At 38.4% G+C, this 25,903-nt stretch overlaps 1 protein-coding gene and 1 long non-coding RNA gene across 2 annotated transcripts in view; one reads left to right on the top strand and one right to left on the bottom strand.

Annotated features, from left to right (window-relative positions):
• Positions 1-1,708: 1,708 nt before the first annotated feature.
• LOC113892748 lies at positions 1,709-9,785 on the bottom strand. Its single transcript, XR_003511117.1, has 3 exons — positions 9,691-9,785; positions 4,984-5,105; positions 1,709-1,835 (listed from the first exon to the last, which is right to left on the bottom strand). It is a non-coding gene; the product is annotated as an uncharacterized LOC113892748 (long non-coding RNA).
• A 44-nt stretch (positions 9,786-9,829) lies between these two features.
• Positions 9,830-25,903, top strand: part of UTP20 (UTP20, small subunit processome component) — an 87,524-nt gene continuing 71,450 nt past the window's right edge. Inside the window, exons 1-12 of the mRNA XM_027542011.1 lie at positions 9,830-10,043; positions 10,940-11,020; positions 13,201-13,267; positions 13,382-13,514; positions 15,326-15,514; positions 16,365-16,446; positions 17,074-17,211; positions 17,687-17,842; positions 18,512-18,658; positions 18,743-18,877; positions 20,115-20,192; positions 21,929-22,107. Coding sequence (XP_027397812.1) covers positions 9,999-10,043; positions 10,940-11,020; positions 13,201-13,267; positions 13,382-13,514; positions 15,326-15,514; positions 16,365-16,446; positions 17,074-17,211; positions 17,687-17,842; positions 18,512-18,658; positions 18,743-18,877; positions 20,115-20,192; positions 21,929-22,107 — 1,430 coding nt within the window. The 5' untranslated portion in view covers positions 9,830-9,998. The remainder of the gene's footprint in view (positions 10,044-10,939; positions 11,021-13,200; positions 13,268-13,381; positions 13,515-15,325; positions 15,515-16,364; positions 16,447-17,073; positions 17,212-17,686; positions 17,843-18,511; positions 18,659-18,742; positions 18,878-20,114; positions 20,193-21,928; positions 22,108-25,903) is intronic.

Below are 25,903 nucleotides of genomic sequence, written 5' to 3'. Positions count from 1 at the left end.
CAAAACACAGAAGAGTACCTGATTCATAGCAAGAGCTATAAAGTATCAGCTATTAATCATCTGGGTGGATACATGTTGCAAGAAGTCTTTTGAACCTGGAGTGAGAAAATCTGGCATCATCAGTCAGAGATGCGTGACCTCAGCTGAGTCACTTCTCATTTCTGGGACTACCTAATTTCATCTGTAATGTGACAGAACTTTTATCTACCCTGTTTACCTTGCAGGGATGCTGTAAGGATCAGAGGAGTTGACAGATGTTAAATTTCTTACAAATCTTCAAGTCCTTTATAAATAAAAGGCCTTATTAACACTATCTCCATCAAGATTATCTGACTGTGTGCAATCAAGGCAGTTTTTCATTCCACAGTGCTTTAGACAAAGAATCATTAGAGGAAGAAAATCTGCTGCTGACAAAAGAATGGATCCCTCAACCAAAGCGTTGTTAAGTCATTCAGTCGTGTCTGACTCTGCAACCCTATGGACTGAAGCCCACCAAGCCCACCAAGCTCCTCCATCCATGGGATTTTCCAAGCAAGAATACTGCCAAATCCAGTGGCAAATGTCATTAGGATTGTTTTGTGATTTGAAATATCCACCATCATCTTTTGTAGTTAGCATGAAGTAAAGTTAATTGTAATGGGAAGCATATTAAATTGGGGATCAGGACACCTGGATTCTAGTTCCCAATTCTGCCATTAATTTCCTGTGTCATCTCAAGTGAGTCATTTGATTTCTCTGGGTTACCCTAGCCTGTAAAATGGGGAATGCTTGTAACACTGTGACTGCATAGCTCTTGTGACAAAGATATTCCTGGGCATTGGGTTGTGGTCATTCTTGGTGGAAGATTACTCATCATTTAGATTAAATCCCCACTGAATCTCTGGAAAACGCACCTGCCCAGACAGCATTTGATTACAAATACAGTATCTGTTTAACAGAATACATCCAAGAGTATATAGTGAAATCATAATCTCTTTGTCTCTATAATTCCCCATGAATATAAGCATAAATCAACTTACAGATGACTGAGAAATGCATAGCAGTCTTCTTTCACTGCTCCTATAAGGCATCTGGTGATTTCATCTTCCATGGATCTTCTTTCATTGTCCATGCCCTGGGACCTTGTCCACTCTTTCTAAGAGGCCATTTCAGCAATCTCCTAGTATGATCTATAACCTGCTATATGTGATCTGCTCTTCAACCCTCTGACTTCCTCTCCTACTTGCTGTGTTCCTGACATGCTAGACCTCTGGCTATTCCCGGACCAGACTGAAGCTCAATACTGCCTCAGGGCCTTTGCACTTGTTCTTCTGCCTGGAATTATCTTCATGTCCATGGTTCCCTCCCTCCCTTCCTTCATGCTTCTGTTTCCCTGATTACCTTATATAACATTGCAAATCCTCCCCCACTTTGCTCTGGTGCTCTCCAAATTAAGTACCAGCTAAGCTGCAATGAAAGTAAAAGTTGCTCAGTCATCTCCGACTCTTTGCGACTCCATGGACTAGGCAGTCTATGGAATTTTCCAGGCCAGAATACTGTAGTGGGTAGCCATTTACTTCTCCAGGGGATCTTCCCAACCAGGGATTGAACCCAGGTCTCCCACACTGCAGGTGGATTCTTTACCAGCTGAGCCACCAGGGAAGAGCAAGAATACTGGAGTAAGTAGCCTGTCCTGTCCCCTGACCCAGAAATGAGATCCAAACCCAAAATGGCTTATGTTAGTTTACTTCCTTCTTGTATAATACTCAGTAATTGAGCACTCTAAATCTGGGGGCTCTGTCATCTTCCATACTTGGCTTCCAAGGATGCTCCAGTCAGTGCCATCTCCTAGCCAGCTGGAAGGAGAAAGAGAGGATACGAGGAAAGTGACTTTATCCTTCAGTTAATGACCTGAAAGTTACACAAAACCCTTCCACTCATACCCCACTGAATTGAACTTATCACAGCACTATATATCCAGGTGCAAAATGAAGGCAGGGGGAATGCAGACTCTAATGCCGTAGCCATGTTATCAGTCAAAAGCTGAGAGAGGGGTTCTTTTTCTAAAAAATGAAAAGGGGAATGAATTCTGTGGAATAGTTAAAAGTTTCTGCCACACTCTCCACTTAGTATATTCATCTCCATAGCATTTATTGCCATCTGATGATCTACTATAGATTAACATCATTTACATATTTATTTTTTATTTCCCCACACTGGAACACAAGCCCCATGAAGACAGGGAATTCATTTGTTTACTATTGTCTCTTAAGCCTTTAGATCAGTTTCTGACATATAGCTGGCACTCAATAGAAATTCATTGAGTATGTAAATAGACTTTTTTCCCTATCTGGCATTCTGAGTCACTTGCTTCTCTTTCACTCTGAATCACACAGATCCAAATTTTCCTCGTTTCCAGTGTTAATGAGATTCTGATGCGACTTCCTCTTGGAGCTCCCAGGATTCAAGAGCAGGATGTTGTCTTTCCAGATCCCATCTCAAGTAGGCATGATGTTCTCCAAAGAACTCTGGGTTTACAAGAAGGAGTTAGGAGGAGATGCAACTTTTTTTAAGTTAATGGTCTTTATTTTCGGAGCAGCTTTAAGTTTACAGAAAACTTGAACAGAAAGCGTAGAGAACTCCTGTATGCCAACTTTCCCTTCCCATACAATTTCCCCCATTTTTTTTTAATTTTTATTTATTTATTTGGCTATACTGGGTCTTCTTTGCAGGCATGCAAAATCTTTGGTTTTTGTTGCAGCATGCAGGTTCTTTTCCTTTTTTAGTTGTGGCACGTGGTATTTTTTATTAATAGCTGCAGCATGCAAACTCTTAGTCGCAGTATGTGGGATCTAGTTCCCTGACCAGGGATCAAACCTGGGCCTCCTGCACTGGCAGTGCAGTCTTAGCTACTGGACCATCAGAGAAGTCTGTCCCTGAGTATTAATTGCATTGCATTACTGTGGCATGCTTGTTACAATGGATGAGCCCATAATGATACACTGTTACTAACTAAAGTCTGTATTTAACTGAGGGTTCACTCTTTGTGTTCTACTATTGTGTGAGTACTCTCAAATGCATAAAGTCATGTATCCACCATTATGGTATGATACAGAATAGATTCACTGCCCTAAACCCAGCTGTGCTTCACCATTTGGCCCCTCCTCCCAGCCCCTGGTAACCGCCAATCTTTTTATTGTTTCTATAATTTTCCCTTTTCTAGAATGTCATGAAGTTGGAGTCACACAGTATGCAGCTTTTTCAAATGGGCTTTTTAAACTTAGCAATATGTATTTAAGTTTCTTTCATTTTTTTTTTTGAAACCAGATAGCTCATTTTTTTTATTGAATTTTTATTTTATATTGGGGTATAGTTGATTCACAATGTTGTGTTATTTTCAGGTGTATAGCAAAGTGCTTCAGTCATATATATACATATATCCATTCTTTTTCAGATTCATTTCATCAATGAACAATACTATATTTAAGGATGTACCATAGTTTGTTCATCCATTCACCTATTGAAGGACATCTTGAATGCATCCAAATTTTGGCAATTATGAGTAAAGCTGTTATAAACATCCATATGCAGGTTTGTGTGGACATAAATTTCCAAGTCATTTAGTTAAATACCTAGGAGAGTGACAGGGGGATCATACGATAAGCCTATGTTTAGCTTTACAAAAAGTAGGTAACTGTCTCCCAAAGTGGCTATACCATTGTGCATTCCCACCAGCAATGAATGAGAGTTTGTTTTGCTCCTCTCCAGGATTTAGTGTTGCCAATATTTTAGAGCAGTAGTCTAGTCCCCAACCTTTTTGACACCAGGGACTGGTTTCGTGGTAGACAACCACTCACTTCCTGTTGTGTGGCCCTATTCCTAACAGGCTACAGACTGGTACGGTCTGTGGTATGGGGGCTGGAGACCCCTGTTTTACAGTTTAGTCAATTTAACACATAGGCAACTGTCTAATGACATACGATGTTGAACATCTTTCATTCACTTATTTTCTATCTGTATATCTTCTTTGGTGAGGTGTCTGTTAACATCTTTTACCCATTTTTAACTCAGTTCTTTTTATTTCTGAATTATAAGAGTTCTCTGTGCATTTTGGATACACATATTTTATCAGATATATGTTTTTAAAATATTTTTCCCAGTCTGTGACTTGCCTTTCCATTCTCTTAAGATGTATTTTTAAATGTATCTTTAAAGTATTCTATCACCCAGATCAAAGAGCAGTACATAAGAAACCAAGAAGCATCTCCTTCTCTACCTCCACCACTAAATTAACTGAAAATGTACCATTCTATACATGTAAGAAGTTTAAGGAGAAACTCTAATAATTATTTGACTTCAATGGAACATTCAAAGCACATATGTATACATTACTTCTTTCAGAGCAGCATTAATTTTACAAAGTCACACAGCTGAGTGAACCTCCCAGGATTAGAAACCAGATTTTATGACTCCTGGTCTGATACTCTTTCCAGTCTATCACTGACTCCTATTATCAAGATTTTGTCTTTGATTTTTTTTTTTTTTTGACTCTGACTCACCATATAAACATTTGCATTGAAAGGAAGGCTTAAGTTTCCAGTCTTATTTATCAGCAACACAAAAAGTTTAAATCAGATGTATTAAGTATCATTTTGGGTGAAAGTGACAGAACCCAATTAAAATTGACTTAAGCACACAAAGGGGGAATCTGTTAACTAGGGCAACTGAAAAGACCAAGAACTGGATAGAGGGATCCATTGGCTCACGTAAGCTCATCTTAATCTCCTTCCCTCCCTCACCCCTTCTCCCTGTCTCTCTCTCTCTCATTTACTTTGGACAGAGCTCATTCTCAGGCAGACTTCTCCATGAAGTCACACAATGGCCACCAACAGCTTAAGGCTACTATCATCTTGCGAAATCCAGGAAAAAGAAGCACCTGTTTCCCAACAGCTCTAACAAAACTTCCAGATAGGGCCCTTGGTCCAGTTTAGGACACATACTTACCTCTGAACCAGTTAGTTGGTCAAAGAAATGCTTCTTAGGACACATGCCCTCCTAGGTGTCTAATCTGAACTTCAGATACTGAGAATGAGGGAAGAGTGAGTCCTGAAGGGAAAATCAGGATGCTGTTTCAAGAAGAAGAGAGAACACACACTGTCAAGAACTCTACAAATGTCCACCACAACATCCATGCATTTATTTCTCTAAGTCTGTCCCTCCTAGTTCACACTCTTAAGATGCGGGGCAACACTGCTATATTTAAAACAGAAAGAAAAAACCTACTGTATAGCACAGGGAACCTTGCTCAATACTACACAACAAGGTAAATGGCAAAAGAATTCGAAAAAGAATAGCCACATGTACAGGTACAGGTCAATCACTCTGCTGTATGGAAACTAACACAGCATTGTTAATCAACTATATTCCAATGTAAAGTAAAAAGTTAAAAAAAAAAAAGTGGGGCAGTAAAAAAAAAACAAAAACAAAAACACTGGAAGACCCAAATACAAATGCTTCCACTGCTTAGAAGTCCTCTGAACTTCAGATCCCTTATCTTTAAAGTGAGGATAATACAACCTATCCTGGTGATATGGATAGGAGAATAAAATAATGACAATAGCAAATAGGTAATAAAAATATCTCATCCCCAGTTTCTGATTCGACAGGTTTGGGGTGAAGCCTCAGAATTCACACCTAACAAGTTCCTATACAGTGTTGATGTTGCTGGTTGGGGACCACAATTTGATAACCAAAGTATTAGGTTACTGACTCTTCAGAACAACTCCATGAGGGGCACTAGTATTACCCCTAATTTGTGGATGAGTAAACTGAGGTTCACGTAGCTAGGCAGACTCCTTGCATTCTTGTAATCCCTGGGCTTTAAATTAGAGGGCACTGAGGAAACAAAGATTAAAGAGCAAAATTGCCAAGACTTCCCAATCGAGCTTATGGAGGAAGAAATGAAAGAATTTGTCTAAGTGAACTGGCTGGAAGGGATGGGGCAGGCAGAACCATTGTGGTAAAAGGGAACAGAGGATGGCATGGAATATTGAAGATGTTGGCATAGAGGGCAATAGCTGAGGGCAAGCAGATTCCTAAGTAAACAGTGGTGCTTTTCAGGGCTGCTTTGGATATTCTATAGAAGCTAAGAAACAGCTTTGGGAGAAATATTAAAAATCCTGTGACACAAACCACGTCCAATGTAGGAAGTTACATTACTCTTTGAGTTTGTCAGGGTTAAACAAAATGTACACTTTGTTAATTCAACAAACACTCATTAACCTCAAGTTCAGAGGATGCACTGGTGACACAAAGTTGAAAAAGTCCATGGTTTCTGCCCTTAAGGAACTTGTCGAGTAGCAAGATAGTAGAGCATTTATCCATTCAGCAAACATTTATTCCATCCTCTGTGCCAATACAATTCCTTTTAAAAATGGTATCATTATTAATATCACTTCTTTTTAATAGGTCAGGAAGTTGGGTCTCAGGTAGGTTAAATAACTTGTGAAAGCTTGTGCAGTTATGGTACCTGGTACCTTTCATCCATTAGCTTCTTAACTCTGTACAACAACCCCTATGTATGTATGTACTTTTTGTTAGCTCCATTTACATAGAAGGAATTGATGCTCAGAGAGGGTAACTTTCCCCCAAACCACACCAGGAATAAATGGCAGAGCTAAGATTCAATAAAATTCAGGTAAACTGGTTCTAGCATCTATGCTCTTAACCACTACGGTGTATTAATAAACAGTTCAACCAGAGCTGTTAATATACAAGGATCATATAAGGAGTAATAATGCAATATACAACTTGCAAGTGTCAGCTTTTAGATTTTCATGTTTCTCTCTACTCCTTATTGTCCCATTAACTTCATTACAAAAACTAAATAACAGAGAAGGAAAAGGACACAATTATCTGGGGATAATTTTAAAAACAGGTTGGGAACATTGCTTAGAGTATGGGCTCTTACCCTCAGGTAACTGAAGACTTCTAATTCTGAAATCATCTATGCATTTTAGTGTGAATGAGTTTATTAGCATTTTTCTGAAGAGAAAAATCTACAACTTTCTTAGACTTCCTTAAAGAATCTGTGACCCAACAAAGTGAACAACCACCTACAGAAAAAAAAGTCAATTAGCCTACTGGAAGCCAGCCAAACATTGGGTGCTTCTATATTTTATTATTAAAAAGTAAAACTCAATAGCACAGGGAACTCTACTCAATACTCTGTAATTGACTATCAAGGTGAAGGTGAAGTTGCTCAGTTGTGTCCAATTCTTTGCGACCCTGTGGACTGTAGCCTACCAGGCTTCTCTGTCCATAGGATTCTCCAGGCAAGAATAGTGGAGTGGGTTACCATTTCCTTCTTCAGGGGATCTTCCCAACCCAGGATCAAACCTGGGTCTCCCTCATTGGAAGCAGACACTTTAACCTCTGAGCCACCAGGGAGGTAATTGACTATAGAGGGAAAGAATTTTAAAAAGAGTATATGTAAAACTGATCCACTTTGTTACTCACCTGAAACTAATGCAACATTGTAAATCAAGTATACTCCTATGAAAACTTTTTTTTTTTCTTTTTTAAGTTTTATTAAAGTATAAAGGAGATAGAGAAAGCTTCTGACATAGGCATCAGAAGGGGGCAGAAAGAGTACCCGAAAACTTTTTTTAAAAGTCTCATACAGGTATGGAGACATTAAAAAATTTTTACAACCCTGTGACAACATGGAAAAACATGTAATGTCAATAACAATATAAAAGTACAATATCGACTTTATTTCTTCACCATATATATTTCGCTCACTTCCTTTCTTTCTTTTCCTCCACACTGGACAGTACTTCTCAAAGTCACCAGTGACCATAATCTTGTCAGATCCAGCAGCTACTTCTCTCTCCTTGGTTTTCACTATAGTTGGTGACTGGCTGTGCTTCTAGCCCAGGACTAGTCTGTTTCTATGTCAATGACTCTCTTTCCTGTCACCCTTCTGGCTGCTGCTAAATGTTGGAGCATTCTATTGATCAACTTGGGTTCTCTTCTCTTCTTCCTTCTCCTTTACATCACTCTCTCCCTAAATCATCTTATTCAGTTCCATGGCTTTAAATAACTTTGCACTTTCAGTTAAGTGTATTTAACTCACACCTCCCGCCCTGACCTCTACACTGAGCACTCAGTTCAGTTCGGTCGCTTAGTCGTGTCCGACTCTTTGTGACCCCATGAATTGCAGCACACCAGGCCTCCCTGTCCATCACCAACTCCTGGAGTTCACTCAGACTCACGTCCATCGAGTCGGTGATGCCATCCAGCCATCTCATCCTCTGTCGTCCCCTTCTTCTCTTGCCCCCAATCCCTCCCAGCATCAGTCTTTTCCAATGAGTCAACTCTTCGCATGAGGTGGCTTTAGCGTCATTCCTTCCAAAGAACACCCAGGACTGATCTCCTTTAGAATGGACTGGTTGGATCTCCTTGCAGTCCAAGGGACTCTCAAGAGTCTTCTCCAACACTACAGTTCAAAAGCATCAATTCCTTGGTGCTCAGCTTTCTTCACAGTCCAACTGTCACATCCATACATGACTAGGCAGGAATATATTCAGTCTGAATATCTCTCCTTGGGTATTTACGATGTAAGCACCCCAAAATAAACATTTCCAAACAAAATTATTATTAATAGTAATATTATTCAGTTCAGCTCAGTCGCTCAGTTGTGTCTGACTCTTTGCTACCCCATGGACTGCAGCATGCCAGGTTTCCCTATCCATCACCAACTCCCCTGTCCACTACCAACTCCCTGAGCTTGCTCAAAGGTATGTCCACCCACTAGGCGATGCCATCCAACCATCTCATCCTCTGCTGTTCCTTTCTCCTCCTGCCTTCAATCTTTCCCAGCATCAGGATCTTTTCTGAGTCAGTTCTTTGCATCAGGTGGACAGAGTATCTGAGCTTTCAGCTCCAATGAATATTCAGGGTTGATTTCCTTTAGGATTGACTGTTTTGAGCTCCTTGCAAGCCAAGGGACTCTCAAGAGTCTTCTCCAACACAACAGTTCAAATAGAGCAGAGCACAGGCCATAGCCGACTCTCCAGAAACATTGAATTAAGTGAAAAAACCTCTCTCTCTCTCTCACACACACCTGTTCATATAATTATGTTTAACAACAGGACATAAAACTGGTAAGAAAATAACAAAAAGCTAATTGGTTGTGCATAAAACCATGAGTTACTGTGCTATGTGTGCGTGCTACGTCGCTTCAGTTCTGTCCAACTTTTTGCGACCCTACAGACTAGTAGCCCTCCAGCCTTCTCTGTCCATCGCATTCTTCAGGCGAGAATACTGGAGTAGGTTGCCATGCCCTTCTCCAGGAGATCTTCCCAACCCAGGGATTGAAGCCGCGTCTCTTACATCTCCTGCGTTGACAGGCGTGTTAAGAATATCAGACTTTGAAGCCGAGTGACCTCTGCCAGACTGCCACTTACCGATTGCTAATCCTTGCTTTCTTCGTAGGCTAAAGAGACTTAAAAATATGTACATTTCGAATCATCATGAGGTCGCGAGGAGTCGGACGCGACTGAGCGACTGAACTGAACGTTCACAATGCGCTTTACTGTGAAACCATGAAGGTAAAGAACTTTGCTTGGTGTAGGGTACATAGTAAGGGTTAGTGATGGTCAGATGTTAATGACGACGGGCGTATTTTCTTTTATGATAAAAACGCACCTTTTTCTTATAAACCTTCGCTCAAGAGAGCGGATAAACTTCCACACCCACCTACTCACTCAGACACTCCGCCGTTCCCAGAAGGCTCTGGGGACTGGCGCGCCTGCTCCGTCCGCTACTTCCGTTCACGTGATCCTCCCAGGCTCCTCCCCGTTTCCAATATGGCGGCCCCCACTAACTCAAGCCGCACGTGAGATAGTCTAAGTACGTGGGAGTGCAAGTGTGTGAACCACTTTTCCTTCTCTACAGCCTGTAGCATCCCTTCGACCCTTCCCGAGATCTTCGCGGGCCGCTGCCCCTCTGCAGCCATGAAGCCAAAGCCGGTTTCCCACAAGACCGAGAACACGTACCGGGTGAGCGAGGGAACTTGCCGGGGGGCCTGATTCTGAGCGGGATTCTAGGAGTACCGTGCTCCGGACCGAGCGGGAGTCTCCTGTCCGGAGGCTCTGGCAAACGAGCCTTCCTCTCTCCTGGCGTAGTAAATAATGGGATGGGGAAGGAAACCCGAACTCCAGATTTCCGCTATGGTTTGTGGGGTCTGGCCTGCTTGAGAGGTCCTTTCAGACCAGAATTAAATTCAGTATCTCAGACTAACCGGTTAGGAATTTATTTTTGCTCTTTTATCCTTGAAGACCGAATTGGGGAGGCGGGTCGGTGGAGGAGGTAAGTGACTTACAGCTTCTGGCTGATAACACCGCTTTCTGTTTGTTTCTTGAGGGTTTCTTTGTTCCTCCACAACCGTAGGTCTGTGTATATTTAAAAATACAGTTGGTGAAACGACTTCGCCAGATTCTGTGCTTGCAGCAGGGTATGAATGAAACCTAGCAGTAGATCTAGCGAGGCTACATTGCTGTCTTTTAACACAGTCTAGCCGGGGAATTTGATTTTAAACATTTTGCAAATACACTCATAGAAATATTTCATTTTCTTCCTATAGTAGTGCAGTGCATTTGTTTAACGCCCGTTCAGTTTGTTTAAAGTTGTCTTTTGTGATTCATCAGTGATGTCTACTTCTAGTTGTAAAACTCAGTTATACATTTTATGATTGATTGAAAATACACGTCTGAAATTGAAAGTGAAGCGTATCATCATTTCTAATGATAGAACATGAGGCGGCATATGGAAGCTTTAAACTTTATACTTTCACAAGGAAATTGTCAACATATGATTATATAGCACTAAAACAGATATTTCAAGATGTGAAACGTATAAAATGATAATGTATTTTAAATATACTCCTCCTCTTCAGTTTCTTACATTTGCTGAGCGACTGGGGAATGTGAATATCGACATTATTCACCGGATTGATAGAACTGCAAGCTATGACGAGGTAAGAGAATGTTAAATTAGCTGATCTTCAAGTACTCATAGTTGGTTTTTCAGTCTGAGACGTGAATTATTTCTCAAGCCATTCTTTTATGAACGTGAAATGCATTAGACCTGTGCTGTCTCAAACAGTAGCCACACTTGACAGATTAGATAGAATTAAATAAAAAATTCTAGTGCTCAGTCCTGTATGTGGCTAGTTGCTACCATGTTGACCAAATGCAGATATGGAACATTTTCCATCATTGCAAAAGATCTATTAGATGATGTTAGGAAATTGACTGGATTCTCAGGTGGCCTCTGACTCCAGTCTCTCCCTTCCCTTATGCATTCTGAGCCCTGCTGCAGATCTGTATTCCTGAAACTACAGTTTTAAAGAGATTTTACGAGTTGCCAGTCCAGGTTCGATGCACGATACTGGATGCTTGAGGCTGGTGCACTGGGACGACCCAGAGGGATGGTATGGGGAGGGAGGAGGGTTCAGGATGGGGAACACATGTATACCTGTGGCAGATTCATTTCGATATTTGGCAAAACTAATACAATATTATAAAGTTTAAAAATAAAATTAAATTAAAAAATAAATAAAGCGATTTTGAGCAAGTTACTTTACTAGGGCTTAGTTTCCTCCTTTATTTAAAAAAAGGGGGGCTTGACCATATAACTTTTTTCCGTTTCTGACCATGCTGTAATTCAGCCATAACTGTATTCAAAAATCACTGCATCATTTCTCTACCAACATTTTTATAACATGCCATCAACTTGGGATTCAACCTCAGTTTTTACAGTTTTTCGCTTGACTCTAGTCAGGCTCTGCTCACTGTCACTTTGAATGCCTTGTCTCTAATATGTGAATTCAGTGTTACCAATATGTGAGTTCAGCTAAATGATGTTATCTAGGTAGGCACATAATGCTTTGGGAGCTCACAGTGAAGGGAGCCTAACCAAGATTCTTTGGGGGTGTAAAGTGAGGTGTCAAAAAAGGTTAAGTAGGCAAAGTGTTACGTGAATTGAGTCTTGTTTCTGTGGGTTTTAGCGTGGCAAAGAAAGCAGGAAAGGCTGATTCAGGCTGACGAAGAAACCTTTGTAAAGGAATAGAGGCTAAAGAGAGCATGTCACATTCAAGAACCTGCAAAGCATTTTGGTGCGCTTATAATTGGATGTGGGATGTTTGTGTTGATGGTAACTGTGAATGGGTGAAAGGGGTAGCTGGTGAAAGATAATGCTGAAGAGATAATCAAGGACCATGAAAAACTTCATATCCAGCTAAGTTTGAATTTATCCTGAAACTGTGGGAAATCATTCTAGGATTATAAGGCAGGGGAGTGTGTGACATGATCCAAGTGTAAGTTTTAGATCTCTTTGGCTTTAATGTGGAGGAAAGAGCATGACTGGAGTCAGGGCAACCATTTTTGATGATTTGGTAGTCATCTAAGTAAGAACTTTAGTTTCATATAAATATGTGCAAACACTTAAAGAGGTTTTTTGTTTTTGTTTTTGTTTTTTTTTTCTCTTAAGAAAAATTGGTTCCTACCATATTCCTCACTATAAAACCTGCTTTTCTCACTTTGAAAAAATACTGTCAACATCCTTCTAATTCAGTAATAGATATAATTTTTTTTGATAGACATATGGTATATCATCTTATGTGTAGACCATAAGGTATATGCCAACCATTTTCCTATTGTTGGATATTTAGGCTTTTTTATATTCCCCCCCACACACAATAAAGCTGAATGAGCATCTTTATACTTATATATTCACAAATTTTATAAGAATATCTCCAAAAATGGAAGCGCTGGGTCAAAGGACTTACCTGTTTTTAATTTTAATAGAAATGCCAGATTACTTCTCTGTAAGAGTGTAGCAATTCATATTTCCAAAAGCAGAATGAAAGAACTGTAAGAGTCAACATTTTTCTTGGCCTAAAATTGTGAGAAAAATAAAAAGTTTTTTTTTAAATGTGACTATTGCATATGTTTAAATCTGCTGCCCATATTGTATACCTGATTGCTTTTTAAGGTGTGTTAGTTAATGCCCTTTGCTAAAAAAAAACTAAGAAGAGTTTTTCAACTCTTGTCTATCATCATTGTCTTAAAATATTAATGTATCTTTATTCTTATTTACCTTGATTATAGTTTTTCTTTGAGTTGTCTGATTGATGGACTGCTTTAATCTTGGCAGGAAGTTGAAACCTACTTTTTTGAGGGTCTGCTGAAGTGGAGAGAATTGAACCTGACGGAACACTTTGGTATTTTCTGTTTTGTTTCTATTTTATTCACCTGTCATTTGCACTGAATATGGTCAAAACAGCTAAAGAGTGGTGTGATAGAAAAGTAGAACTTTTTTTTTTCCCCCTACCCAGGGAAATTTTACAAAGAAGTTATTGACAAATGCCAGTCATTCAATCAGCTGGTGTATCATCAAAATGAGATAGTTCAGAGTTTGAAGACTCACCTGCAAATCAAGAACAGTTATGCCTATCAACCCCTTTTGGAGTAAGTAGCATGTTGAGAAAAAGGTGACAACATTTATCTGAATTTTAAGAAAGGTTGCTTTATAGCTACATGTGCTTTAGATCTGGTGTTTGTAATGTAGAAGCAAGAATTTACCTTTTTTTATTGTTTTTAGATTAAAATATTGGTACATTACTGTAAAGCAGAATCTTAGGGATATATACTGTTTTGCTTTCTCTACTTTTATAAGAACCTGATTTTTTACAGTTTTGGAATGATTGACCGTAACTTGTGATAGAATGTATCTTCTTGCTGTAGCCTGATTTCTTTGCTCAACTCTTAAAACATGAAAAATTTTATACTTCTCTTGAAATGAAACTAGAACACTTTCTAACACCATATACAAAAATAAACTCAAAATGGATTAAAGATCTCAACGTAAGACCAGAAACTATAAAACTCCTAGAGGAGAACATAGGCAAAACACTCTCTGACATACATCACAGCAGGATCCTCTATGACCCACCTCCCAGAATATTGGAAATAAAAGCAAAAATAAACAAATGGGACCTAATTAAACTTAAAAGCTTCTGCACATCAAAGGAAACTATTAGCAAGGTGAAAAGACAGCCTTCAGAATGGGAGAAAATAATAGCAAATGAAGCAACCGACAAACAACTAATCTCAAAAATATACAAGCAACTCCTACAGCTCAACTCCAGAAAAATAAATGACCCAATCAAAAAATGGGCCAAAGATCTAAATAGACATTTCTCCAAAGAAGACATACACATGGCTAACAAACACATGAAAAGATGCTCAACATCACTCATTATCAGAGAAATGCAAATCAAAACCACTATGAGGTACCATTTCACACCAGTCAGAATGGCTGCGATCCAAAAGTCTACAAATAATAAATGCTGGAGAGGGTGTGGAGAAAAGGGAACCCTCTTACACTGTTGGTGGGAATGCAAACTAGTACAGCCACTATGGAGAACAGTGTGGAGATTCCTTAAAAAAGTGGAAATAGAACTGCCTTATGATCCAGCAGTCCCACTGCTGGGCATACACACTGAGGAAACCAGAAGGGAAAGAGACACGTGTACCCCAATGTTTATCGCAGCACTGTTTATAATAGCCAGGACATGGAAGCAACCTAGATGTCCATCAGCAGATGAATGGATAAGAAAGCTGTGGTACATATACACAATGGAGTATTACTCAGCCATTAAAAAGAATACATTTGAATCAGTTCTAATGAGGTGGATGAAACTGGAGCCTATTATACAGAGTGAAGTAAGCCAGAAGGAAAAACACCAATACAGTATACTAACGCATATATATGGAATTTAGAAAGATGGTAACGATAACACTGTATACGAGACAGCAAAAGAGACACTGATGTATAGAACAGTCTTATGGACTCTGTGGGAGAGGGAGAGGGTGGGAAGATTTGGGAGAATGGCATTGAAACATGTAAAATATCATGTATGAAACGAGATGCCAGTCCAGGTTCAATGCACAATACTGGATGCTTGGGGCTGGTGCACTGGGATGACCCAGAGGGATGGTATGGGGAGGGAGGAGGGAGGAGGGTTCAGGATGGGGAACACATGTATACCTGTGGTGGATTCATTTTGATATTTGGCAAAACTCATACAATTATGTAAAGTTTAAAAATAAAATTAATTAAAAAAAAATTTTATACTTCTCTTGAGACTTGGTTTAGAAGGTTCAATTAATCCTTTCATCATAGGCGATTGGTTTTCATTTGTGAACTAGATTTGTAGTGTTCGGTTTTTGATCTTCATGTCTCAGAATCAGTTACCTCCTTTATTTTTTTCATCCAGTTTGGTTGTACAGTTGGCACGAGATCTGCAGACAGACTTCTATCCCCATTTTCAGGATTTTTTTCTGACCATCACCTCAATCCTGGAGACTCAGGACACGGAGTTGTTAGAATGGGCTTTCACCTCTCTGTCATATCTGTACAAGTACCTTTGGAGACTGATGGTGAAAGACATGTCCAATATATACAGGTAATCCTTTTCTCTCATATAGGTTTTTCTTTTTTTCTTCTTCTTTTTTTTTTTTTTGCTTTAAAATTTTATTTTGTATATAATTCAGTGCTATTTAGTAAATTTATAAAGTTATGCAACGATCACCACAATCCAGTTTAAGAATGTTTCCATCATCTCCAAAAGATTTCTCATGCCCTTCTACGGTCAGTCCTGTTCGCCATCTGTGTCAGCTTTGAGAGCAAAAGCAATATGCACTTGTCGAACATGAGATTTCCTCTGTGGAAACAACTGTGTGCTCGAAGCCCCTCAGAAGAGTGATCCTCTTCTACAATGATAGTTTTTAGCGTTTAAGTTGTGTTAAGTTTTTGTCTTTTGGTCAAGGGAAGTTTTTATTTGTTTAGTTTTTGGCCACACTGGACCTTTGTTACTGCACACAGGCTTTCTCCAGTTGTGGCAAACAGGCGCTGCTCTCTAGCTTCAGTGCGTGGGAGCACAGGCTCTAGGTGCGTGGGCTTCAGTAGTTGCGGCACGGGGGCTAAGTTGCTCCGTAGCACGTGGAATCTTCCCGGATCGGGAATGGAACCCATGTCCCTACTTTGGCAGGCAGATTCTTCATCCCCTACACCACCAGGGAAGTCCAGGCAGTTTTTATTGATACTGACAACAACCAATCCTAGAACTTTTAATGTCTGTTACCTTCAGTCTCCATTTGACATGTGAGTGTCATGTAATCAAATGAGATTTTAAACTGCTTATTTTATTATACCTTCCTTGCATTCCTTGCATAGTATTAAGAACATAATTGACATGTACTATTAATACATCTTTATTAAATGATTAATTAAATGTCTTATTTTCTCATTTATAGCATGTATAGTACACTTCTGGCTCATAAAAAGCTACATATAAGAAATTTTGCTGCTGAAAGCTTTACTTTTTTGATGAGAAAGGTTAGTTTGATAATTGTATGTTTATTGCTCATTAATCCTCAAGAATCTGATGAACAGAAGGCAATATCTTTTACAATATGGTTATTATGGACTGACATATATATATGTAAATGGAAACCTGTTACTGTTTTGAGGTTATCTCATCATAAGGTTGTTTTTGCTTACTAATGTGAAATAATTTGGTTGTTTCTTTTGTTGTTATTTGGTGTATATACATTCTCTAATTCATGTCAGTCTATACATGAACAGTGAGATTAACAGGGATTTTTATAATAGTTTCCTATAAGCAACTGATTGTATAGTGTCATTTTGTTTTTATAAGAGTTTTTATAATAAAATCATTGCTATTAAATTTCTTTTATACTCATAAAAGATAGAATGTTGCCTTACATAGTTTTTCTTGGTACATACCTTCATATTATACCAATGAATTAATCACTCCTGTGTAACATTACAAATGTTACTGTACTCTCGCAGTAGTTTGAAATCATTGCAAGTGTCTTTTCTTTTCAGAATTTTTTTACTTATTACATTTAAATATAAATCTGTAGAATAGCAAATAATAATAATTCTTTTGGATATGTTTATGTTGTAAATGCAGTTTTCTGTTTGCATTTTGTGTTTTAGGTTTCTGATAAAAATGCACTTTTCAATTTAATGTTTCTTGATCTTGATGAACATCCAGAAAAAGTAGAAGGCGTTGGACAGTTGCTCTTTGAAATGTGCAAAGGAGTTAGAAATATGTTTCACTCTTGCACAGAGAAGGTAAATAAGCTAGAGGAGTTCCTTGAGTCTTTGTGAAAAGGATTAAAAAGGAAATGGATAAGATATACACAGGTGATTCAGAGAGAGGATTACGTAGAGTAAATAGAAAACATTTGGGGAGCATTAGGGCTTTAAAAGCAGTGCTTACTTAATATAGGCCCTGGGTTATTAGGTATTTCTCATGTTAAAAAATCACTGCTCTGTTTTTCATCCTGCATGCTGGAAGGTAACATAAATTGATCAGTGAGCGAGGGTGATGGAGGTGGGCAGTTGTATGATAAAATTCCTAATCCTAGTTTTGAAATTCTTTTGGGACACATAGTTAACCACCAAAACTGTCATATCCTTGATAATCCTGAATCAGATTTTAAGATAGCTTGATCAGAGTGGAGAATAATCAAGAGTGGAAATAACAGTGAAATACTTGAGACTAAGAGTACACATATTCATTTTCATGACTCTTGGATTTCCACAGGCAATAAAACTAATTTTGCAAAAGCTCGGACCAGTTACAGAAACAGAAGCTCAACTTCCATGGATTTTAGTTGGAGAAACACTCAAAAACATGGTCAAATCCACTGCACTCTATATCTACAAGGAACATTTTGGAATATTCTTTGAATGTTTGCAAGTGAGTTGTGGTTTTTAAGTATTTGTGTGTAACTAGGAGTCCAAGAGTTGATTGCTGTTGTTCTTAGCTTAGAATCTCCTTCTTCTGCTGGAGATTATATTTTATAATTGTTTTTATAATTTTACACACTAACTAGGATTTTCCTTCCATCTACCCCTTGTACTAATATTTTTACTTGCTTTCAGTATCTTGAGATGCGTGCAGTAGAGCATAGTGGATAAGAGCAGAGGCTTTGGAGCCAGATGGCCTCTTTGCATACTGGCTTTGTCACTTACTGCTCCTGTGACTTAGGAAACTTATTTAAGTGTCTAGTCCTCAGTCTTTTCATCTGGTAACTAAGAGTATAGTATTCTCTACCTGTGAGGATGGTGAGGAAATACTTGTTAAGAACTTGAAACAGTGCACTCAGAAACGTTTGTGGTTATGTCTATGGCGACACCACCCTGAACTCACCCAATCTCATCTGATCTCAGAAGCTAAGCAAGATCAGCCCTGGTTAGTACTTGGATGGGAGTAACGTTCGTAGTTATCATTAGTGGCTCCCAATAAAGGTGTCTTTTTCTTTCAAAGCAAAAAAATGTGAAAATTTGAGTGGCTTCACATAATATTTTCATTAACAGATGAGTTTGATAGTTGATAGTTTTTCTCTCTTAAATTCTTTGTTTGCAGGAATCACTCCTGGATCTACATACAAAAGTAACGGAAACTAATTGTGGTGAAAGTTCTGAACAGATTAAAAGGTTGTTAGAAACATACCTGATACTTGTAAAACATGGAAATGGATCAAAGATAACCAAACCTGTTGATGTTTGTAAAGTAAGTTCCCAACTTAGTTTGCTTAGAGCATGTTTGTTAGAAGCTGACTGCTAAGTGTGCATTGTTTTCCCTTTTGTTTTACAGGTCTTGTCTCAAACATTACAGACAGCCCATCTCTCTACATCTTGCCGGGAGACGCTCTTGGGTGTAGTTTCTGCTTTGATCCTAGGCGAAAATGTTTCCTTGCCAGAGACCCTCATCAGAGAAACCATAGAAAAAGTAATTTACTTCAGCAAATATTAATCAAGTAGTTAATATGTTTAGCATTGAGTAAGCCTTCAGGGGAATACCAGTGAAGCCTGGCAAAGGCTCTGCCTTCAGGGAATTTATAATCTTGTTAAGGAGATGTGAATCACATGCTGTATTGGAAATAAAACAAATGTGATAAAAGCTAAATCTGCTCAGCAAATATTCACCTGAACAAATATTTACTTAACCAAGTGCAGGCTATGGACTAGATATGGTAGGATGGACAGTTTTTGGTTTTTTTTCCCCTGTGATTTTTTTTAGGGAGGTGGGGTCCTGGTAGTATATAGTTAAAATCTGTTGAATCAGTCTGTCAACATTTGTGTCACATTGAACTCCGGGAGTTGGTGATGGACAGGAGGCCTGGTGTGCTGCGATTCATGGGGTTGCAAAGAGTCGGACACGACTGAGCAACTGAACTGAAATGAAACGTAAAGGTCAATTCTGTCTGGGATTGTGGAACAGTAAATGCTTTTCAACGGACTTATATTTTGGGTAGTCCTTGAAGGTTAAATATCAGTCTGCCAGTCAGAGGAGGTATTAAAAACTCTAGGAGAGAGAAGAACAAAGATGTGTTCAAAAATCTATGCCATCTGGGCTGTGGGAACAGGAAGTGTGATATCTATCAGTAAGGCTCTGCTTGGCTTTGAAAAATTAGGTTGGATTTTTTTCCTCTGCAAGTAGTGGAGGGTCCTGGAGAAACGATAAGCAGGGAAATAATTGAATGAGATTGGCATCTTAGTGAGTTAAGAAAATGAATTGGAGGGAGGTGGGACTGAAAGTAAAAATCAGTTAGGTTCTTTGTAGGACAGCAGTGGAAAGTTACAAAGAAGGTATAAAGTGTTGCTTGCCCTTTTATGTTGCTGCGTAGCTGGGAAAGAATGAGCAAGTCTTAGGCAGAGCACCTGTGTTAATCACTGGAAGTACAGTGCCCTTCGAATCTGTAAGTCCCTTTGGAGAAGGCTGAGCACTTAGAATGCTGGTTAGTTGTTTCTTTTCTGTGTAGGGGGGGCCCAGTGCCTGGGCTCATACCTGGCAGTGGCAGATTCAGCAGGCCAGTTCTTTTTGCTTCCCATGACTACTTTAACTTGGATTGAGCATCCCACTACTTACTCCTTGCAAGCTAGAGGACTTGAAGATTTGGGATGTTTTTATTTTCAGGAATGGGAGAGTACTCTCTTTGTACTTACATTAGTATTCTTTGCCACAGGTTTTTGAAAGCAGCTTTGAAAGACACTTAATTTTGGATTTTTCAGAAGTCATGTTTACTATGAAGCAGTTTGAGCAGGTGAGTGAGATTATTAAGTCTTGGATTTGACTCCGTCATGATGAAATGATCAATTTTAAAAATCCTGTGATTTTTGTTTTTTGAAAGGAATAGGAAAGGATTTGATGTTTTTAATTCCTTTTTTTTTTGAAACAATTATATTCCAGTTCTAAGTCACATGTGAAACTTTATTCCACATGCTAAGCATTTTAAATTATAATAGGTAACCAATTTGGTTTTAGTAATCTTTTAGGAAGTTATAGCCTGTAGTGGTGGCCCAGAAGGTAAAGAATCTACCTGTAGTGTGGAAGGCCTGTGTTCAGTCCCTGGGTTGGGAAGATCCCCTGGAGAAGGAAATGGCTACCCACTCTGGTAGCCTGGAGAATCCCATGGACAGAAGAGCCTGGCTTGCTATAGTCCTTGGGGTCGCAAAGAGTTGGACACAACTGAGTGACAAACACTTTCACACTTTTCACTTAGGAAGTTATAAAACACTGTGTCATCAAATCCTGAGCTTATCTCTTCCCCTCACCTGCATCAAACATTTGCTACTCCTTAAAACTGGTGGTCCTAATATGTACTTCATAGAAATCTATCTCTTCTCTCATTTTCCCCTTTGGTCTTTAATAATATATATTTTTTGGTTGTCTCCAAAAAAAAAAACCCCACTTCTTTAGACATGTCCTAGCTCTGTTCTTTCCTGCCCAGTGAGGACCCTTTATAGCCCTCTGATTTCCTTGGCAGCGGCATCTTTTCCTTCTCCCCTGTTCCTTTTGGTCTTCTTTTTAATAACTTATTTTTATCAGAGTATCCTATGCATGTAGTTTGAAAGGTCACACAGGGCTAAAAATTCCCACCCCCATCTTCCTCACCAGGAACAAGCGCACCTAATGATTTTTTTTTTAGCTATTTTTTTTTCTAGTATTTACTTTATATTTTTAAATCATCTGAATATACTGCTTTTTCTTGACACATTAATTTTAGTCCTTATCTGTAGGCTTCCTCCTGAGTAGGTGGATTCTATTCTTTTATACTACTTTTCTCAATAGAGAGTTAACATCACAAATTTTGGCTGAGAGTACTCCTTATAAGCAAGGAATATTTTATATTTACATTTCCTTTTTTGTGTACCCTTTCATTTTTTCCAATTGCCTCATTCTTTAAGGACTGGAAATTGCTTCTTTAAAACTGTTCATCAACGAGCCTTCCAGCAGTCTCGTAGAATGCCTTCCACACAGCAAATTAGCAGATCATTTAACAGATCTTTTCTCTTCTGGAGACAGTCTTGCCAGAACCATTTAACTCTGAACGGGTTGCTTTCTCTGCGCACTGCACAGATGCCATACTGGGACTTGCCTGTTTCCTGGGTCCCATGTCTTTCTCTTGCTATAGCTTGCTTTCTTACATTGTAGTTCACTTTCTTATTTTGATGAAACACATTCTCCAGAGGTTCCTGAGAAAAGGTGAACGGTAGTAAAATTTTGAGCTTTAGTACATCTGAAAGTGTCTTGTCTCCTCACTCTATCTCCTCGCTCTATACCTCCAGTACCCCAGGTATAGCATTTTAGATTCTTTCATTCTTCCTCAGTTTTTCAGGCCTTGCTCCATTGTCTTCTTGCATCCTTTGCTCCTCTGGAGAGGTCTGGTATCTTTGTTTATGATCTTTTTTTCTTTGTGGAAGTGTTAGAATAATCTCTTCATTAGGTGTTCTGAAATTTATGTCTGTTAATAAGTGTGATTTTCTTGTTTATTTTTAGCTTTTCCTACCCAGCTTTCTCTTGTATATTGAGAATTGCTTCCTGACGAATGATGCTGCAGTCAGAGATGAAGCTCTGGCCATTTTGGCCAAGCTCATTCTTAACAAAGCAGCACCTCCTACCACTGGCTCCATGGCGATTGAGAAGTACCCTCTGCTTTTCTCCCAGCAGACAGTAGGGTAAGTTCTAAAGTCCTAATTTCCTATATTCTTGGTAGGGTTACATTTAAAAATAATGCATTCAAAATATTGTAAAAACTGAAAATCTACATGTATTAACTGGAAAAATGTCTGTGATATATTGTTAGGTGAAAAAAATAAGTTGTAGGAGAGTACGTCTAATACCATCACATTTTGCAAAGTTAAAATCGAAAGTATATATAAGCATAGGAACACGTGGAATGGTACAAAAACAGGTTAAGTTGTTAACTTCAGGAAGGTGGTAAGTGGAAAAAAGAAGTCACTATTAATTTTCTTAACCTTTTATTTTAAAACAATTGTATATTCACATGTGGTCATAATAAATAGAACAGAGAGGTTCCATGTACTTTTCCTGTAGTTTCCCCCCGGTGGCAACATCTTACAGAAACTTATTTCAATATCACAACAAGAAAATTGACATCAGTACAATCCACCAACCTTATTCAGATTTACCAGTTTTACATCACTCATCTCTGTGTGTAAATGTATATGGATATATAGTTCTGTGCAGTTTTATCTCATGTCTATTCACAACCACCACCAGAGTCAAGATACAGAGCTATTCCATCACTGCAAGGATCTCTGGTGCTACTTTCAGTAGCCATAGTCACCCTGCGGCTCTGCATTCCAACCCTAACTCTTGGCAACTACTAATCTTACACTCTGTTTTTACACTTTTGTCATTTCAAGAATATTATATACATGAAATTATACTGTACAGCGTTGGAGATTGACTTTTTCACACAACATAATTCCCTTGAGACCCATCTGAGTTGTGTGCATCAGTAACCCGTTCTTTTTTATTTTGAATATATTTCTGTGTGTTGCTCCTGAGTAGTGTTCCAAGGTAATGGATGGAGCAGTCTGTTTAGTCATTCACTTGTTGAAAGATATTTATGCTATTCCTAGTTTTTGGCTATTATGAATAATGCTCTTATTAACATTCATGTACATAGCTTTCCATTTCTCTGAGGTAAATGCCTAAAAGCAGACTTGTTGGATTATATGATAAGGGCATGTTCAGGTTGATAAGCTGTCAAATAGTTTTGCAGAGTGGTAGTGCCGTTTTGTGAGTTTGAATAAACTCCGGGAGTTGGTGATGGACAGGGAGGCCTGGCATGCTGCAGTTCATGGGGTCGCAAAGAATTGGACACGACTGAGCGACTGAACTGAACTGAGTGCCGTTTTACATTCCTGCCAGAAGTATAGGTGATCCAGTTTCTCTGCATCCTCACCAACGTTTGATATTATCACTGATTTTTTGGTTTTTCCAGTTCTGTAGGATGTAGTGATATCTACATGGTGGTTTTAATTTGCATTTCCCTAGTGGCTAAGGATATTGATATGCTTATTTGCCATCTGCATATCCTCTTTAGTGACATATATGTTCATTTCCTTGATCCATCTTCTAACTTGATTGTGATTGTTTCTTTATTATTGAGTTTCAAGAATGCTTATATATTCGGATATAAATCCTTTCACCTGCTTTGCAAGTATTTTCTCCTAGTCTGTAGCTTATCTTCCTTCATTTAAGATTTTTCACAGATCAGATGTTTTAAATTTTGACGAGGTCCAGTTTATCAGCTTTTCCTTTTATGGATAATGCTTTTGATGTCGAGTCTGACAACTTTTTTCCTAGCTGTAGTTCTTAAGTACTTCCTCCTATTTTTCTTAAAATCTTATTTTATGTTTTACATTTAAGTCCATGATCCATTTTGAGTTAGTTTTTATATAAGGTGTGAAGTTTAGATCAAGTTTCCTTTTTTGCCTCTAAATGTCCACTGCTCTAGCAACATTTGTTGAAAAGGCTCTTCTTTCTCATTGAATCTCTTTTGCATCTGTGTCAAAAATCAGCTGGACATTAATGTGTGGGACTTTCTGCCTGTCTCTTCTGTTCCATTGATCTATGTGTCTCTTCTCCTCTGATGCCACACTGTCTTATTACTACAATAAAATGAATCAGGAAATCTTAAATCCTTCCACTGTGTTCTTCGTTTTCAAAATTGCTTCATCTATTCCTGGTCCTTTCTTCTTCTGTATAAATTTTAGAAGAAACTTGTCTACAAAAAAATCCTCGCTGGGATTTTGTTTTGAATTATATTAAATCTAAAGGTCAGTTTGGGGAGATTTGACAACTCCCTAAAGATACACAAAACTGTTACCTTTATTTACATCAGAAGGATGGTAAGAGGAAGAAAGATGTGATTATTAGCTTTTAGATTATACACTTTTGCATTGTTTGAATTGTTAAAAGGGCTGTGGATTACTTTTTCGGTTTTATTAAAAATGATAGATACTCTTTGGAAGTTAAAGCAAAGTTTATGTAGGTATTTGAAAGGATTTTGCTTACTCTTTTTTCAAGTAGAAATTATCATTCCTAATAAATGGAAGCATATTAACTTAATGCAAGTGCCACAGGTTCTGTGTTTTCTTTCTGTAAGAAAACTTCCATCACTAAGAAAATTTCTGTCACCCTGTAGAATAACTTGTCTTTGTCTGAATATTCCTGGTCACACTTCATCCACAAATTTATAGTGGAAATTAAAGAAGATAATAGAAGTGAAAAGAGTCTTCAGAAGATAAATGTATTCTGTCATTTGACAAATACTTATCATATCAGGTACTGTTCGAGGCACTGGGATATAATAATGAAAAAGGGCTTCTTTGGAGGAAATGATACTCTCAGTGGGGCAAGCTTGTGAGACAGGTAAATAAACAGGATAATTTTAGATAGTGATAAAAGAAAAAGTAAAACAGGGTGTCGAGAGAGAGTAGATAGAGAACAGCACTAGTCCTGTCTGGAGAGGGGACCTTTGGTCCAATTGTAATGGTAAAAGGATCCAGCCTGGCAGAGAAAGGCTGGGTGAAAGGTTTTCCAGACAGAGAAGAGAGTTCCTGCAAAGACCATAGGATGGGAATAAGCCTGTATGTTTGAGGAACTAAAGGAAAGCCTGTGCAGGTAAAGAGCATCGAGAAAGGAAGAGAGTGGAATTAGAGGAAATGAGAGAAGGAGACAAGGGTCAGATCACCCAAGGCCTCACAGGATGAGGTAAGAATTATGGATTTTATTGGAGGAGCTCACTGGCAGGTGTGATAAAGCAGGGGGATGACATAGCAACTAATGACTTACCTTTATAAAGCATCTCATTTTTTTTTATTTGTAAGATTTTTTGCAGATTATTGAGTCATGGTTAGTACTAGAAAGACTGTATAAACAAGTTCTAAAACAACTTTTAGAAATTACCAATAAAATTAACTTGGTTTTTATCTATCGTAGTTTCCAAGCATTCAGTATCCTGATAAGTATGAAACAAAACAGAGTGCAACTTTTTCATTAACTTTAATGATAAAAGGGTGTAGGAATAAAAACCTGATATTCTACTTCAATTTCATAACAAGTTTACCAGACTGGTCATGGAAGGATAAATTATAATAGCAGATCATTTTATTTATTGTTTCTTTGACTTTCCTTTCTGTTAGATTCTGTCTTTGAAATAAGACTGAGGTAGAGTTCATTGGTAAACAAAAATACTGCCAAAATAACAGGTACCTAAAACTGAGTGTCATGTCAGAAAATATCATTGAGTAAACAGTTACCAGATTAAAGCAGCAGAGGAAGTAACTTCTAATATGGTCTGAGCCACCAGGGAAGCCCCTTAATCATTTTATCATGATAAAAAGGAAAGGGGGCGATGGAAGAAGTCAGTTCATGCCAATAAACTACCTTAAACACTTTGTCCATCAGTAGTTCAAATTCAGAAATAATACCTAAAAC

Source organism: Bos indicus x Bos taurus, chromosome 5 (assembly GCF_003369695.1).
Source record: "Bos indicus x Bos taurus breed Angus x Brahman F1 hybrid chromosome 5, Bos_hybrid_MaternalHap_v2.0, whole genome shotgun sequence".
Lineage (NCBI taxonomy): Eukaryota > Metazoa > Chordata > Mammalia > Artiodactyla > Bovidae > Bos > Bos indicus x Bos taurus.
Note: the sequence above shows the minus strand (reverse complement) of the source record. Positions and strands in the feature narration are given on the sequence as shown.